This window comes from Electrophorus electricus, chromosome 3 (genome assembly GCF_041902795.1).
Source record: "Electrophorus electricus isolate QZ-2024a chromosome 3, ASM4190279v1, whole genome shotgun sequence".
Classification (NCBI taxonomy): Eukaryota; Metazoa; Chordata; class Actinopteri; order Gymnotiformes; family Gymnotidae; genus Electrophorus; species Electrophorus electricus.
In genome coordinates this window covers 5710234-5725082 of record NC_137499.1, presented here as the reverse complement: position 1 = coordinate 5725082, position 14849 = coordinate 5710234, and the positions used below count along the sequence as shown (strand labels likewise).

Below are 14849 nucleotides of genomic sequence, written 5' to 3'. Positions count from 1 at the left end.
CAAATGTATGAATGCACTGTCATACAAAAGCAGATATCATTATGAACTGAAGCATTTATTTAGCCTGGCTCCAGTACATGTTAAATGACTCACATGTAACCTGATTCTGATTACATACGAATTTTTAATCGAATTTTCTATAAGGCAAATTTGACTTCCTGATTAAAGAACAGAATGCAACTTGATACTTTCTAGGTTTGTGGAGAGGTCAGAATGCAAATACATAAACACACACAATCACATCCTCAGGAAAAGAGAGAACAACACACACACACAAACACACACACACACGTACGTCAGGTGATTTATATGCCAAGCTTGCTAAGAATGGATTGGTGAAACAAACCACTAGTTCACCAGACAACACACGCATATACACAGGAGACCAGGAGGCACCAATGAATGGAAGAGAAATGTAGGCTACTTAACATTCAATAACTGAATTATGAATAAATTCTAATACACAAAATAAATAAAATCCATTTAATTAATTCAATTCAATTCAGATGTTAATGTTTCTCAGGGCCATATAAATGCATTTGAGTCAAAAAGAAAGCATGCAGTGGCAGGGCACCACAGGCAGGCCCCTGAGCAAGACCCTTAACCCTCACTTGTACTCAGTCATAACTGTAAGTTGCTTTGGATAAAAGCATCAGATAAATGTAAATGAAAGGAGGTCTTGTGACACAGCAGAGAGTAATGTGCAGCACTGAAGGAGAGCACCTGTGGACTTTATAGGGAGAGGGAACAAACGGGAATGTTATCGGGAGATTGTGAACAGTACAGGGGTCTGAGTGTGGCAGTGGGTGTGTCCCAGCCTGGTGAGAAGAGACCTGGGGCACGCTGCGCAAGCTGGACTTGGCACATGCTTTCAAATGGAAGAGGAACAACCATATCATTCACTGTTGTGATTAAGCAGTCATGCAAACTAAGCAAATGTTTAGGTGGCAACTACACAGAGGCACACACGTTCTAAGATAGATGATGAACTTAAGTATGTTGCAGCAGTCGTTAAGTAAAAAATATCTATCGAACTATCTAGCAGATAAATTATCTTTCTTGTGCATATTCTCTATGATTTTCTAATTAAAGTGCTAATGTTTATCTGTGCTGTGTGAGTCCTAAACGGCCTTGCAGGGAAAACAAGAACACCAGCCTACATTGCTTCAAACAAACTGTGGGTGGCGCCATTTTATAGATGTTCCTTCATTCTTTTACACAACAGAGGGAGGTTCCTTAGTTCTCCTTTCTCTCTCTCCCCTCTCATTTTTGCCTCACTGCTTTTGGTTGCTGGGTGTTGGCCTTGTTTACCTTATTTTACTGCAATGGTGTGGTACTCGGCTGCATTTTCACAGAACGTAGCCAAACCCATGAAGTCAAGATGATGTCGTATTAACAGTGATGTCAAACACACACACACGTACACACAGAGAGATATATACGAAATGTGACCTGTTGTAATATTTTTAAAGCTGTAGAAAGGTAAGTTATCCAGGTGCCTAATACTTGAAAGTGTAATGCTGCTTTGAGAAGTAATAAGACATTTTTCTGTGACATTTCTAAAAGAACATCGCACTATGAATGTCTAAAACAGTATTGCTAGCCCCTAGCCCAGAAAACTGCAAGCATCTTTTCACACCTCTCCACTCAACCACCCACACCAAAACTTTTAATACAAACTAACAGCTTACCTTCTAATTTCTGCTGCAGTAGATGCGACACTATGCGCTAATACATATTAAATCAGCATGTACAGACATGTAGTTATGCTTATTTTAGTGCCTTGCTAGGCAACTACTAATGGAAGCTTAGGTCCATAAAATGTGGATGACAAAATTGCATGAAATGAAAAACATTTGCTGGACATTTGGTGTGTTCCACTCGTTTATTATGAGTAAGCTTTGATAACGTCTTTTGGGATATATATATATATTTTAAAAAAGCCATGTACCTATAGGGCTAGATAATACTTTGTGGTAATTGAGGGAGACTAGTAAGTAGGTCTTAGCCATTGTCACAGAGTATTAACTCCATATAATATGTGCAAAACTAATTGGGGCACTTGAGTTGATGCTTGCTCTGTAGGGCCCAGTGAACTCAAACAAAGACCATTTTGCTCACTTCAGACTTGCTGAGTGCTTGCACAGTGAATGAATACAATCCAGATTATAACCAGTGGTGCTGGAGTGAGAAGCAGCAGAAACGTTTCCTGTAAATCCACTTTTGAAATGAAACCCCACACTGAGAAGTGAGAGCATTCAGAGGGGAAAGCCAAGCTGTCCCACGTACATCACTTAAATTATCGGCAATCACTTTCTTCCAAACACAGAAAAACTTAAACAGGCATTATTGAACCATTATTGCTAAAAACAGCTAAGACACATAAGAAATAATATCACATGATTAGTTCTTGATAAGAGGAAGCTGTGGTGTAACATTTCTCTTTGACTTTCTCAGGACTGTAAAAAGGCCTAGCTTCCCTTTAAAGGCTTGAAACACCTACCACACAAATACAGATGTACTACACTGCAACATCTCCTTGGAGTTATAACATTCTTGACCTTACACTGAAAATAGCTACATGTTTACGTAATACAGATCTTAATGTAAAACGATGCAGACCAAATGTTAATGATACAGTCTGTGGAAAAAAATCATTTACAGGATAAAATATAGTTATGGGGTTTTTTTTTGGTTTTTTTTTAATATATTGTACGTCTGTGCAATCATTTTGTACATCGTAAACACCTGAAACTTCTTTCACATACCCTTTCTCACCACAGTTCTATATTTAAATTTACTGCTGCAATGAGCAATGCTGGAGTTAATTTAGCACTAGTGATCTTCCTAGCCTATATGCGAGGCTATTATAAAGAGCAGAGCATGTAGCGTTATATAAATCCTCACTCACTAACTCATCATTACAGTTGATAAATAACCTGTTAAAAAATAAAACGCCAGACTGTACTCTGAGACCCTCAACAATATTTATGTGTAACGTTGCGATAACTTTGTATCCACTTAGCGACTAGTCCGACTACTCTATTCCGCTTAAGAAGTGTTGTCTATTGAATGTGGCTTTCGGGGACTCACCGGAAACAAAACTTTTTTTTCGACACTAAGTTGTTTCGTTGCTGAGTCGAAAAAGGAAAAGAGATGAACAGTGCACCGTTACATATTACAATTCGCAGTTCCTTATTTTCATCGCGTCATGTTGGATTTGAGAAAGTTGTTGGCGAAAATAAATGAAATAGGCCTAACTTCTTATTGCCCTAGATAAGGTCCGCATCGAGTGTTTTGTACTTCACATAACGGATCATTAGTCTTTTTATCATGGAAGATGTGAGTATATTTTCTTAATTATTTCTTCCTGCTTCTTCGCTCTGTGCCGTTGTTTCATAACTGATCAGCCTACACAAAGTGGGCATTCGTAAACTGAAGAATACGTTTCAAAATATAAGTTTAACCCCTCTCTATCGTCTGTGAACGATTAAAGCTCTAGTTAAACATCGGCATTCTTCCAACTTGGACTGCATCAGCGACTTGGCTTCTAAAGATTCAAAGGCTTCACTAGGTGCACATTAATATGCGATGTATTGCAGGATTTTTGTAGCAGGCATATTTAAAACTGTATGTTAACTTAAGTACAGTTTATTCTAACCGTAGGCGATCACATTTTTTGTCTATATTAGTTAATGCGCTGTTATCTTATTTATCTTATTTAAGTCACCGTGTTACGCCGTAGAATGGAAGATAGAATGGTTATGAAGAGATGAATAATAGCTTTCATCTTTGGAATCCTCTCTGCATTTAACCGCACCTGTTCACCTTCCTTAGTCAGCCAGTTTTGCAGCGTCCACAACGCTGTATCCCGGACCCCGGTGCAACTGATATCTCACTTGCATCCGGAATTAAAAATAACACAGTTCTCTATGATATCATATCAGTTATCCTAGATCACTATAGCTATACTGGTGCTGTACAAAGTTGTTGTTAGTGCTCCCCGACCACCGGACCGGATTCGGGGTTACTTTGGCATAGTTATCTATTCAAATATGAAAAAGTGGGAAGCAATCTTCGAACAGTGCAGAAAAACCAAATGCAAACAAACAAAAACAGGCTATGAAGGAAACGTTTCAGGAAATATTTTTCAAACGAGGAAGTATTTCACTTGTGTCTGTAGCAGTGGCAAGAAGACTGATTTTGCTTCACAGAAATGCACAGGCATTAGTAGATGAATTGTCAAGGAATAGCAAAGATGAAAGCAACTGTGTTTCTGCAACAACGCAGCACCAGATATATAAGGCTATGCGTGCTGCTTTAATCATGAAATTTGAAAGTATTAGTATATTAGCATTAGTATATGAAGCAGCGGGTCATGTTGGATCCCCTGTCTGACTATGTGCCCTGTGGCATGACTAGTGTAGTGGTGTCTTGACTGCATTTATTGAATGATAATGAATGGAAACTCAAGTGCCATGTAATTTTCTGAGAAACAAAAACCAGTTGCCAGCAGTGGCCCTGCCTAAAATGTGGGCGGCCTTTGGACTGGGTTTATATACCACACAGAACTAAGGCTTTTTTATGGTCCAAAATGTCAGCTGCATGGGGATTGAGGATTCTGTCTTTGATTTTCACAGCCTTACTCTCATGCATATAAAACAAGTATTACCACATGGTAAACATGTTATTTCCTCAATTTTTGCATCAGCCTCAGTCTCCTCAGCACACTGAAAGCAATGGCATGTGCCATCTTTTTCCTGCAGTCTGTGTGAGGGCAACCCTTCTACACATGAAATATGTAAAAACTGCCAGTCTTCGTATAGTCATGGTTTGGACTTGCGGTTTGCATTGTTTATGGAAGTGTGCCTTGATTCCTGTTAAGTCTCCAAGGAAAGCACATTTGCTTCCTCTTCTTTTTACCATACCAATTGCTTTTTGCAAGACATATGACAACGCATGCCTACCTATGAATCCTAACAGTTTGGTCCAGCATGCGTCCTGTCCTGGTAAATCCAGTGCTAGCTTTAGCATGGCAGCTCCAGGAGCATGATGACACAGCTCTGCTCTGAACCAGGAGGTCATGTATTTTGTTCCCGGTGATATCATAGTCTGCTGGAGAACTTTGTTCAGCTGTAAGCTCCCCCTCCACTGCAGATGATTCAAATTAGCAAGGTGGGGTGTGCTGAGGTTCAGCAGGCCAGCCGTCGCAACAGATGTGGACATAAGATTCTTCATTCTGTTCACCATCTACAGCTTTTATATGGAACAGATGTTGGTTAAGGTGTGCCTCAGTCAGAAAACAACAACAACAACAACACCCCCCCCCCCCCCAAAAAAAAACAACAAAAAACATGGAGAGTAATGAGTGCTCAGAGCATTCTCACAGCATATCATATTAGGAGTGGGAATAGAATTTTTGTAAGAACTCTTGCTAATGGCTGTATTTTTTCAGAAATAGCAGCTTCTCTAAAGGTTATGATTCTCCACAATTCTAGTTGGCATTATGGCGTCAGTACTATGTCCCTTCAGTGTGCTGACAATGTAGTATCATTACATTGTCCTTCAGAAGTGACCCAGCTGAATACACCTGCTATCACATTATTTACCATGTCCATGTTTGTGGTAGTTCAAATTTGAGCTCCTCTCTGACATTTGATCACTTTTTTATTAATATCCATGGTCAATTTTAGTTACCCAATCCCATATTACTGGCAGCAAATGTATTTTTAAAGTAGAACTTCCTGTTTCAGTAACCCATGCTAGAGATTGTGTCTCGAATAATTTCCTGCCTGAACCAAAACTCTCAACCTCATCGGCTCTTGGATTCAGACAGTTGCTGCTAGCCCTTTCCCTTCCCTTGCTCACAAGTTTGTTTAGTGCTCAGAGCCAAATGGTGCTCCATGTGTCCCAACCAACTCCTTTACTCTGTATGGATTTTTCCACCCCACCCAGAGCCTTTGGCAGCTGGTGCGCTGTGATGCAGAGCGCACTTCAATATTCATCCAATCGGCACACGAGAAACAAAAGAGCCGCTCCAAAGTTCGGCTTCCCCGAACAGCCCCACCTCTGGCCTCTTCCCCCTCGGTGCAGACAGCAGAGCCTGCAGTGGACCGGTGCGTGAGAACGTTTCCTGGACAGAGGCATTGTGAGAAAGTGGTACCCGCCTCCTATGGCACGGTTCTGATCCCATTATTCTGAGCCTTTCCGCCTTCTGACAGCTGCAGTACCTTCCCTGCTAGCACATGGCTACTCTTTTCAAAGGCCTAGTGAAAGTGGAAAAACAGTCTGGATGACCCTTTAAAGACACATCCTGAGGAATTTCCTCTCATAGATTCCCACTAAAATCCCTCAGAATTTAAAGCACCATTAGGTAGACAGACAGTCAGATAGACAAATAGACAGACAGACAGACAGACAGACAGACAGACAGCCAGATAGATAGATAGTCCTCCTGAAATTCTTTTCTTTGCAAGCCAGTACTTATATCACATACAACAGTGGCAACAGTGTCTTAGCATGCTTAGAGTAGAGTGCTAACCACTAACTGTGGATGTGGGTGCAGAACATCACTTCATCTCACAAAGCAGGGGAAATGGCTCCTACTACATGGCTTTAACTGTGTGGTTAAAACTTTGTTTCAATATGAAGCGCAAGCTTATTTGACAGCATCACTACTGCAGCACCCAGAGGCTATTTTTAATGCAACGTTTTATATACTTTTGTCTACAGTTTTTTTATATATAGTTCCATATAATAATGTGCTAAACCACGTGGCGCAAAAGTAAAGAAAAGTGTAAAAACAGCTAGACTAATGAGGGATTTGGCTCCTGTTCCTAGAATTGGGTCAAAAACTGTTACAACAGTCATCTATACCCTCTACATCAGCAGAAAGCTCTAACCACTAAGCGTCCCACTATTTTCCCTCACTGATGCCCACTCAGGAATGAGGCAAAAGGCCTTTCAGTCTGTGCCAGATAAAGCAGATGAGCTGTACCACTGTGTGACAATAAACCCCCCTCCCTCTTGGCAGGGCATTAAAGAAGACCCAGCCAAGCCCAAAGAGGTGAAGTTGGTGGGCCAGGCTGGCTGGTTGAAGAAGTCTTCAGGGAAGTTCCTGGGTGGTTACAAAGACCGCTACTTTCAGCTGGACAGAACCAAGATTGTTGTGTATGACAATGAGGTAAAGAGACATTAGCTCCTGACTAACCATTAACTGAAGTCTTCAGCCTAGAATAGATTAGCACTTAGGTTTGTCAGGTAATACCACAACTTCTGAACTGTAGGAATCTGATCAAGCTACCTGTGTACATTACAAAAACTTAGCCCTGCAGTGAAAAACCCAAGACAATGATTTAGCTAATGATTTAGCTAATAATTTTTCCTAAATTATGAAACCTGAAAATAGCAGCCTAGCAGCTTTCGGGCAGCTGTTACAAGGCTTCATCAACAGCTGCCCCTACACTTACATTATCTGTGTGTTTAAATTTTTTTCTGTTGTTTTCAGGGTATAGTGAAGTACAGGGAAATGTGGTGAAATCATTGTGTGTGCTTATGATTCAGATGCGGAGGACAGAGATTAGGTTAAAAGTGATGGAAAAATTCTTCAGGTTCATGATATTGTAACAAATTCTTAACTTTTAAGAAATATTACAAATATCTCCTAGAACGTTCACAGGTCCTACTAGATTTCTTCCTTGTTTAGCTCTGAATGTAAGTGGTATGATTTTTTTTTTTTTTTTTCACACAGGACTTAAAGAACTGTGTGGAGCATGTGGACCTGGAGAACTTTGATAAATGTCATGAGTTACGCAGTACTTTCACCAAGAAACACAGGCTGATACTGACGCGGGCGCCAAAGAGTGGGAGTAAGGTAAGCGCTGGCACAGCTCATTTATCGCAGCTAAAACAGATACCAGACACAGTGCACTACTCTACTTTCTGTTGTCTGTAATATAAAGAGGGTCTCTCATCGATTAACAATGCAATACATAGTAAGCGCAGACTCGCTCTCTATGACGTCATCGCCCCAATATGGCATGCACAAGAGTCACACTGTGCCTTTGTGTGGGCCAGTATGAATCAGACCCATATCACTCAGGATCCATGACCACCAACACCTCCTCATATTACTCATTTCTTACACTTTTTCCCCCTCTGACATGTTGCACAAGTAAAAGTGAACTTTAGAGGAAGGCAGGCAATAAATATGGGGTCTGCATTACAGCATGCAAAGGAGTCGCCCAGACACTGTTAGTCGGATGGGATAATTTATTAAATGGTAGATAGTAAAAGAAATGTTTGTTGCTTTTAAGAGTCTTTTTTCAATTGTTTTTTGAAGAATAACAAATATTTCCAAAATAAATCATTCAGATATATTTGATATGCTGTAAATTTGAGAACTTGAAAATCCTGTTATATCTGTGTTCCTATCACTTAACTATGTTAAGTCATCCCCTAACATCTTTCTTTCTGACTATGCGGATGCTTATGGTACATGAAAACAGCCAGAAAACATTGCTTTCAAGTGACAGATGGTCTGTAGGTTAAAAGTCAAATACCTTAACCTGAGTCAAATGTGCAGACTTGATCTCGGGGCTGTATCGAATCCACTCAATTCTAATCTGGACTAGGTTTGCTTCTACCAACATACTTATACATTTCAATTCAGTAATCAAATACATCTGAATATGTACATGGAAGTGTAATTTTAATAGTGCTGCTATTTTGAAAAATGCCATATTAACACCACTTTTTAATGTTGTGAAGTAGTGCATTGTGGTAGATTAGGTGACCAGCTAGGCTGTATACCTACTAGAAAAAAGTCCTTTCCATGTCACAAACAGGTCGAAACATTGGTAGCTGAACTGCCAGGGGTGGGCACTGGACTATTAAGTGATAGAGGGAGGGAGCTTTGTATATCTGTATGACATTGACCCTCTGGGCTTCCATACTTATTCTGTATTGTTGTAATCAATGTTTAGTTCCATGTATATTGTATTATATATTCTGTTTTTAATTGCCCACATGTTGTGGATGTTTCTTGCATCCTGCTCTCGACAGCCTGGGTCAGGACAGCATTCCCAATAACTTGAATCTGCTCCAGCCAGAGAGTATTCGAGACATTTGTTTGGAGGGAGTGTGATCCTCTGTGAGCTGTGTACTGTTTACAGTGTACTTCCTGCCTGACATAAGCAAGATTTAAGAATTGTAGAAGAGCTCCCTAAATGGCATTACTAAAAGATGATGACACTTAACAGATCTAAATATTGTGTGTATATGTGTGTGTGCATGTGGGCAAACGTTTGAGTGTATAAAAAGCATTCAGACCGTACTGCTCACTTTTTCCTTTCTCCTGACTACAGTGACCAGCCAGTGCAGACTGTGACTTTATTTTAGAGCCCAACTTCACACACTACTGTGGTGAAAAATGTCCTAAATGTACCAGTACCTTTGCTGCACTCTTCAGAGTTTGGTATTGAACTGATTATTCAAGGCTGTGTGCAGTTGCTGTGGTTTATTTTGAGTATGAAACTGGAATACAAGGTACTTACGAGACCCATGCTGAGCCCAGCAAGAACCAGGATGTGTATCACACTTCGTTTAAACGCTACTCGGTAGAACAATGAGCTGCACAAATATACTTACAACATTTGAGGGAGAAAAAAAAGATTGTTGGATTTTGTGAACGTACAGATTTCTTTTGCATAAATTAAATGCATTTTTGATTTAAGTGGTCTTAACCTTTAGTGTACCTTGTTAGAACAGATCTTGTTGCCTTTGTTCTTGTTTTGGATGCGTGATGAGAATGACAGTGTGTGCCCCCCCCCCACCGGTAGCCTCCATTAGTAGGCATTGCATGTGGCTTTTTGTTTATGGTCCATCGTTTGTTGCACATGGTCCTTGTGTTGGTTTGTGGCCACGCCCATTTCAGGAGCTGTGTGTCTTGCCTTGTTCTCCAAACCACCTGTGTGTTGTTATGTTATTATGTTTTGCTCTTTATAAGCCTTTTGTGTTTTGTGACCGTTTGTTGGTCATTGCCATTGTGTTCGCTGTCTTCTTTACTCCTCTAGTTACATCAAGTCTTTTAAGGCTCAAAATGAGAATTACCCAGCCAGCTAAGATTTGCACTATTGTTACCAAATCCTTGTAGGTCAGATATGGTGAATCTTTAACAATGTGAAAATGTTACTGTGAAATTAAGTGAAACTGTTTGTGTCAAATTCACACAGAATCTGTAAATCGCTCTCTGAGATAAAGCAAGCCAATTTTAATAGTAATGCATTCTATACATTGGGGAGTTTACAGAGCTAAATATTTATATATTAAATATGTTATGGAATTTCCTTTTTAGATGTTTTTAATTTGTTTTTAGGTCTGTGATGTTAAACTGCAGGCCCAAAATCAGGAGGAAAAAGAGGCTTGGATAAAGGCGCTTAATGATGGCATTAACAGGGCAAAAAATAAAATCTTTGATGAGGTACCCATAACACATTAAATGTTTCATATTTGATCTCAAATGAATGCTAAATGTATATTTGAATTATGGTTTTGATGGTTTTTAATCTTGAAAACAGAAAATGTAACATTTTCAGTAAATAAATTTTTATTGTAAATTTCAGATAAATGCATAATTAGCCCTACAAATAATAGTTATGTTAGCATACTGTGTGTAAACACAAGTGGGACAATGTTGAAAATAAAATATTACTTAATAGATACTAGAAATGACTAATTATCATTTACTTGACTATTAATTATTTACAGGTTCCATTTAACTTCTAACAAATATGTTTAATGTTAAATCAATAAGCATTGTCAAATCATTGAGGCTTATTTTTAGAAAATTAGGTAATTTTAATTTTATTTACTTTTTTCACTGCAGGTAAAAGTTGATGAACACTCATCTTTAGAGCATGTAACACGGACTCGGCCAAAGGGAAACCGAGGCAGAAGGCCACCAACCAGGATACACATGAAAGACGTATGTGAAGAACATTTAGATCTATGCAAAACTATCACTGTATTTTTCCTTTTATATTACAGGTATATTTGTCACAACAGTGGAAGTTAATCAAATGTTATGGATTAAAGTTGTGAATTGTTTTATTAGGTTGCAAACTTCTCATCAGATGGAATCTTGAGACTCGACCTCGATGCTACCGGGAGTACACCTAATGGAACCCAGTTCCAAACTGCTGATGGGAATAAGCAAAACAGTACTACTGAAACTCAGGAAGCACCAGGGGAAGCTGCGGGTGAAGATTCTGCACAGCCGAAAAAAGTCCTGAAGCCACCCATGCCTCCATCAATGGTGACCAATGTCAGTGAAAGCCAGGAGAGTGACACCAAACCTGAGGAATTAGCTCCAGCAAAGATGATCCTCATGCCACCAATGCCACCATCCAAGGAGCAGAAACCCTCTGAAAATCAAGAGGAACAGAAGCCAAGTGAGGAGGTGCAAGAGAAGAAGGCTGTGAAGCTACCCATGCCTCCTTCAAAGGAGAACAAGCCAAGCACATGTGGCAATTGGGAGGCCAATGGGGAGAAAGCTTCAGACAGCAAAGTAGAGTCTGGAGCAGTAAATAATCCTAGCAAGCCATGTCTAGATCAGGAAGAGCCAGACAATCCAGAGGCACATAAATCTTCTCCATTCAATAAGACCACCCACCCCCCTTCTCCACCATCTAAAGACATGAAACCCAAGCAGGCACTGATTATAAGGGATATAGAGGTTATTCCAGAGGATATAGAAGTTATCCCAGGAAATCATGAAGATGCTGATGATAAAGATAAAACGGATGTGAAGGATAACAGTGCACAATGCCAGGAGGGAGCTGAAGAAGAAAATACTGTTAAGACAGTGGACATTGCATTCACACTCTCAAATGATGTTCCAAAACGCCAAGAAGTGATGTGGGATTCATCCAATTCAGCATTGGAGGAAGACCCTGTAGAACAAAATGTAGACAAACCTGCTTGTCCGGACACTGCTACAGTCACTGTTGAACTTGCAAAGCCTTACATTGAGCTCAAATTAACCCCAAGTCCAACTCCAGAGTCTGTTCAAAAGAGTCCAGGCCCTCCTGCTCTACCAAAAAAGAAACCTCTTAAACCACCTACTAAAAAGGAGGACAGTGGACCACAGATTAGACCTGCAGTCTCCATTAGCAGCTCAGTTCCTGCTGTCGTGTCACCCTCAGTAGAAAGAATCTCTGAGAATGTGCCTGCAGTTGATATAAAACCAACCACTCAAGAACCAAAAGGTGAGCACAAGGTTGTCATCCTGTCTCTCAGTAGTGCAGGAGTAGGTGAGGACTCTAACAGAGTATGTGGGACAGAGGTTGAAGAGAAGTCTGTAGACAGCGGTCAGCTCTCTGCTGAGGAGTCTGAAAATAGTGACCAAGTAACATCATCAGCGGATAAGTTGCAGGGTAGTTTTCAGGGCTTAGATGGGGAAACCAGCGAGGATGACCTGGAACCACTAGACACCAACATGCATGGCATGGAGGATCCACCTTCAGCAAACCTAAGTGCTCCACTCAGAGGCACTGTAGAGACATCTGTCTCAAGCCCATTACCTGCAGCAAATCCGTGTGCTGAGATTTTTGTGCCAAACTCCCCTTCCAAGATACGGGCTGCATCAGTGGGCAATCTTATTGAGATCAAAGTTTTACCACAAGTAAGTGATATGAAGGACTTGCAAAATAAAGTGTCAGTGGAGCTCAAAGAAACAGTAAAGCTACTGGGTGAAATAGGCAATGAGGAAGGCGTTAAAGATGGAACAGATGCAGGGATCCTACTCAGTACTGCAATGGAAAAGCTTCTGAAAGCTGACCAATTCTTGAGAGAAGCCAAGAGTATTAAACAGCTTGAGAACAAGAGGAACAGAACAAGTTGGTAATTGTAAAAGCTCAAACATGCTGGGTTAATAGGGGATGCTTAAATGACTGGTTTGTTTACTTATTTACCCCCTCCCCCAAAACACACACACACAGACACGCACACACACACACACACACAGACATCTATCCACTCATAAAACTTAAACACAAATGATCAAGTGCAATTATAATGCTATTTTACTATTGGGATTTTAATGGGATGTTTGTCTGTAGTTTCATGTCTTGGCATTGGCTGAGCTATGGCTTCAGTCATAAATTTTTTTAATTTCATTTATGAGCTAACTTGAAGTAGATAAAACACAATTACATTTATGTCTCATGTTAATTTTCAATTAATTAAATGAAATTCCCTCATAATCATGCAAAATCATGGATCCATTAACATATTGATAAAAATTTACAGAAATCAAGAAGAGTATCGCACATTTCTTATGCTTCACATGATTCCTTACAGAGCTATTACCCACATCTTCTTAATGTACCACATTAGTTTACAAACAAGCAGTGCCACTTAGAAAAGTGTTTTTAAAAAGTGCTCAAAATAGCACACATATTCAAGCAGCCTGACATGGATTAGAGGAACTAAACACTTCCTGTCTGATTTAGCACAGAGATCAATTTTACACGCATTACAATGCGTGCGAGCAAGGCATATATTTCTGCTTTTTAAGATTTTTTTTAATTAAAATGATCGATACCTCCATTTCTTTTCATCTGCTTTTTTCTACTCATTAGAGGGTGAGCCCGCAGCTCTGATGTACTAATCGTTTGTCTTGTTTCTTTTTTGCTTCTTCTTCTTCTTAAACATCTGATATGTGAACAGGGTCTGTCACACAGAGCATAGTCTCCAGCAGTGAGCTTCATTTAATAGTGAACTTATCAAGCACCAGTTGAATTTTTCTGTTAACATATTTTCTTGTTTCCCTTTTCTAATTACCCTTATTACATAGTATAATTTCTGTAAAGATTTAACTTAGATAATTTGCATCTTTCAACAAAACTGTAAATACATGACTACCAATGAATTGCTTAATATTTAAGTTATTAATATTCTGACATGGTTTGTTTGCAATTTCCTTGGAAGTAAAAATAAGGTCAAATTTAGATGCAGACTCCAATGTACTGAACCAATGAATAATGTTTTACTTCTAAAACTATAAAGATCTAGAACTTTATTCTGTAATATATTACTTGTCTATGATTGCATTTACTAACTGGACTAATAAAGTTTCTAAATACCTATTAAATCTGCAGGAATTAAATAAAAAATATTGCTTGCTAAGCATGTATTAATAAAGATGTCTTCCCTGCTGTGTTTGAAAAGTCTTTTAATACTTTACATACATAAACAATGTAACACCCCTGTAATGTTTGGCTTATCTGAAACAACATTGTACTTGTTTTATGTATATCCTCGACAAATTTGATCTTCTCATTTTCTTCCTTATGAAGTTTTGTAGTTTTTATATCATACCTGTGCGGCTCTTGGATTGTTGGATGTATTAGAAAAAAAAAGTATTCCAGTTCAGTAATAGAGCTCTCGTGTTATGAGGATGTAAAAACAAGGCATTTGATAGCCCATATGTGTAGAGATTACTGTGTGCTGTGTTTGAGTGTTGCTCATCTCGGTTTTCCCTACTCCAACACCCTCTGAACACAATGATCCAACTCGTTGTGTAAGTGCCAAGACCTTTTATGAGCTGAAACAGTTGTGTTACCAAACAGATACACCCACTTGGAACTTAGAACTGAAAGTCATGATAAAAACATGTCCTTTCATGTTCTGGCAGTATTAAGCAGTATCGAGGGTAATGCTGTGTATGTGTTACTTATGACCAATTTGTGTGTGTGTGTGTGTGTGTGTGTGCGTGCGTGCGTGTGTATATGATGTAGTTTGTATAAGTAAGTAGAAGATGTGGGTGGTGTACTGTTTAAAATTGATTC

At 39.4% G+C, this 14849-nt stretch overlaps 1 protein-coding gene across 2 annotated transcripts; it reads left to right on the top strand.

Moving 5' to 3' along the window:
- The first annotated feature begins 2814 nt into the window (after window positions 1–2814).
- plekho2 (pleckstrin homology domain containing, family O member 2) lies at window positions 2815–14228 on the top strand. 2 transcript variants are annotated; one of them, XM_081710011.1, is made up of 7 exons: window positions 2815–3342; window positions 5956–6116; window positions 7044–7183; window positions 7751–7873; window positions 10376–10480; window positions 10886–10984; window positions 11114–14228. In XM_081710011.1, exons 2-7 carry the CDS (start codon window positions 5981–5983, stop codon window positions 12902–12904), a joined length of 2394 nt encoding a protein of 797 aa, XP_081566137.1. In that variant the 5' UTR covers window positions 2815–3342; window positions 5956–5980; the 3' UTR covers window positions 12905–14228. The 2 variants fall into 2 exon arrangements, with proteins under 2 accessions (XP_081566137.1, XP_026860332.2); XM_027004531.3 differs by lacking the exon at window positions 5956–6116 and having other exon boundaries at window positions 2826–3342; window positions 7034–7183.
- The last annotated feature ends 621 nt before the right edge of the window (window positions 14229–14849 follow it).

Bases quoted from the DNA above. Each gene is read 5' to 3' on its own strand.
- plekho2 (XM_081710011.1), top strand. From the start codon at position 5,981: ATGCAGAGCGCACTTCAATATTCATCCAATCGGCACACGAGAAACAAA. The intron at 7,874-10,375 runs GTAAGCGCTGGC...ATTTGTTTTTAG, and splicing joins CGCCAAAGAGTGGGAGTAAG to GTCTGTGATGTTAAACTGCA. The intron at 10,481-10,885 runs GTACCCATAACA...TTTTCACTGCAG, and splicing joins AAAATAAAATCTTTGATGAG to GTAAAAGTTGATGAACACTC.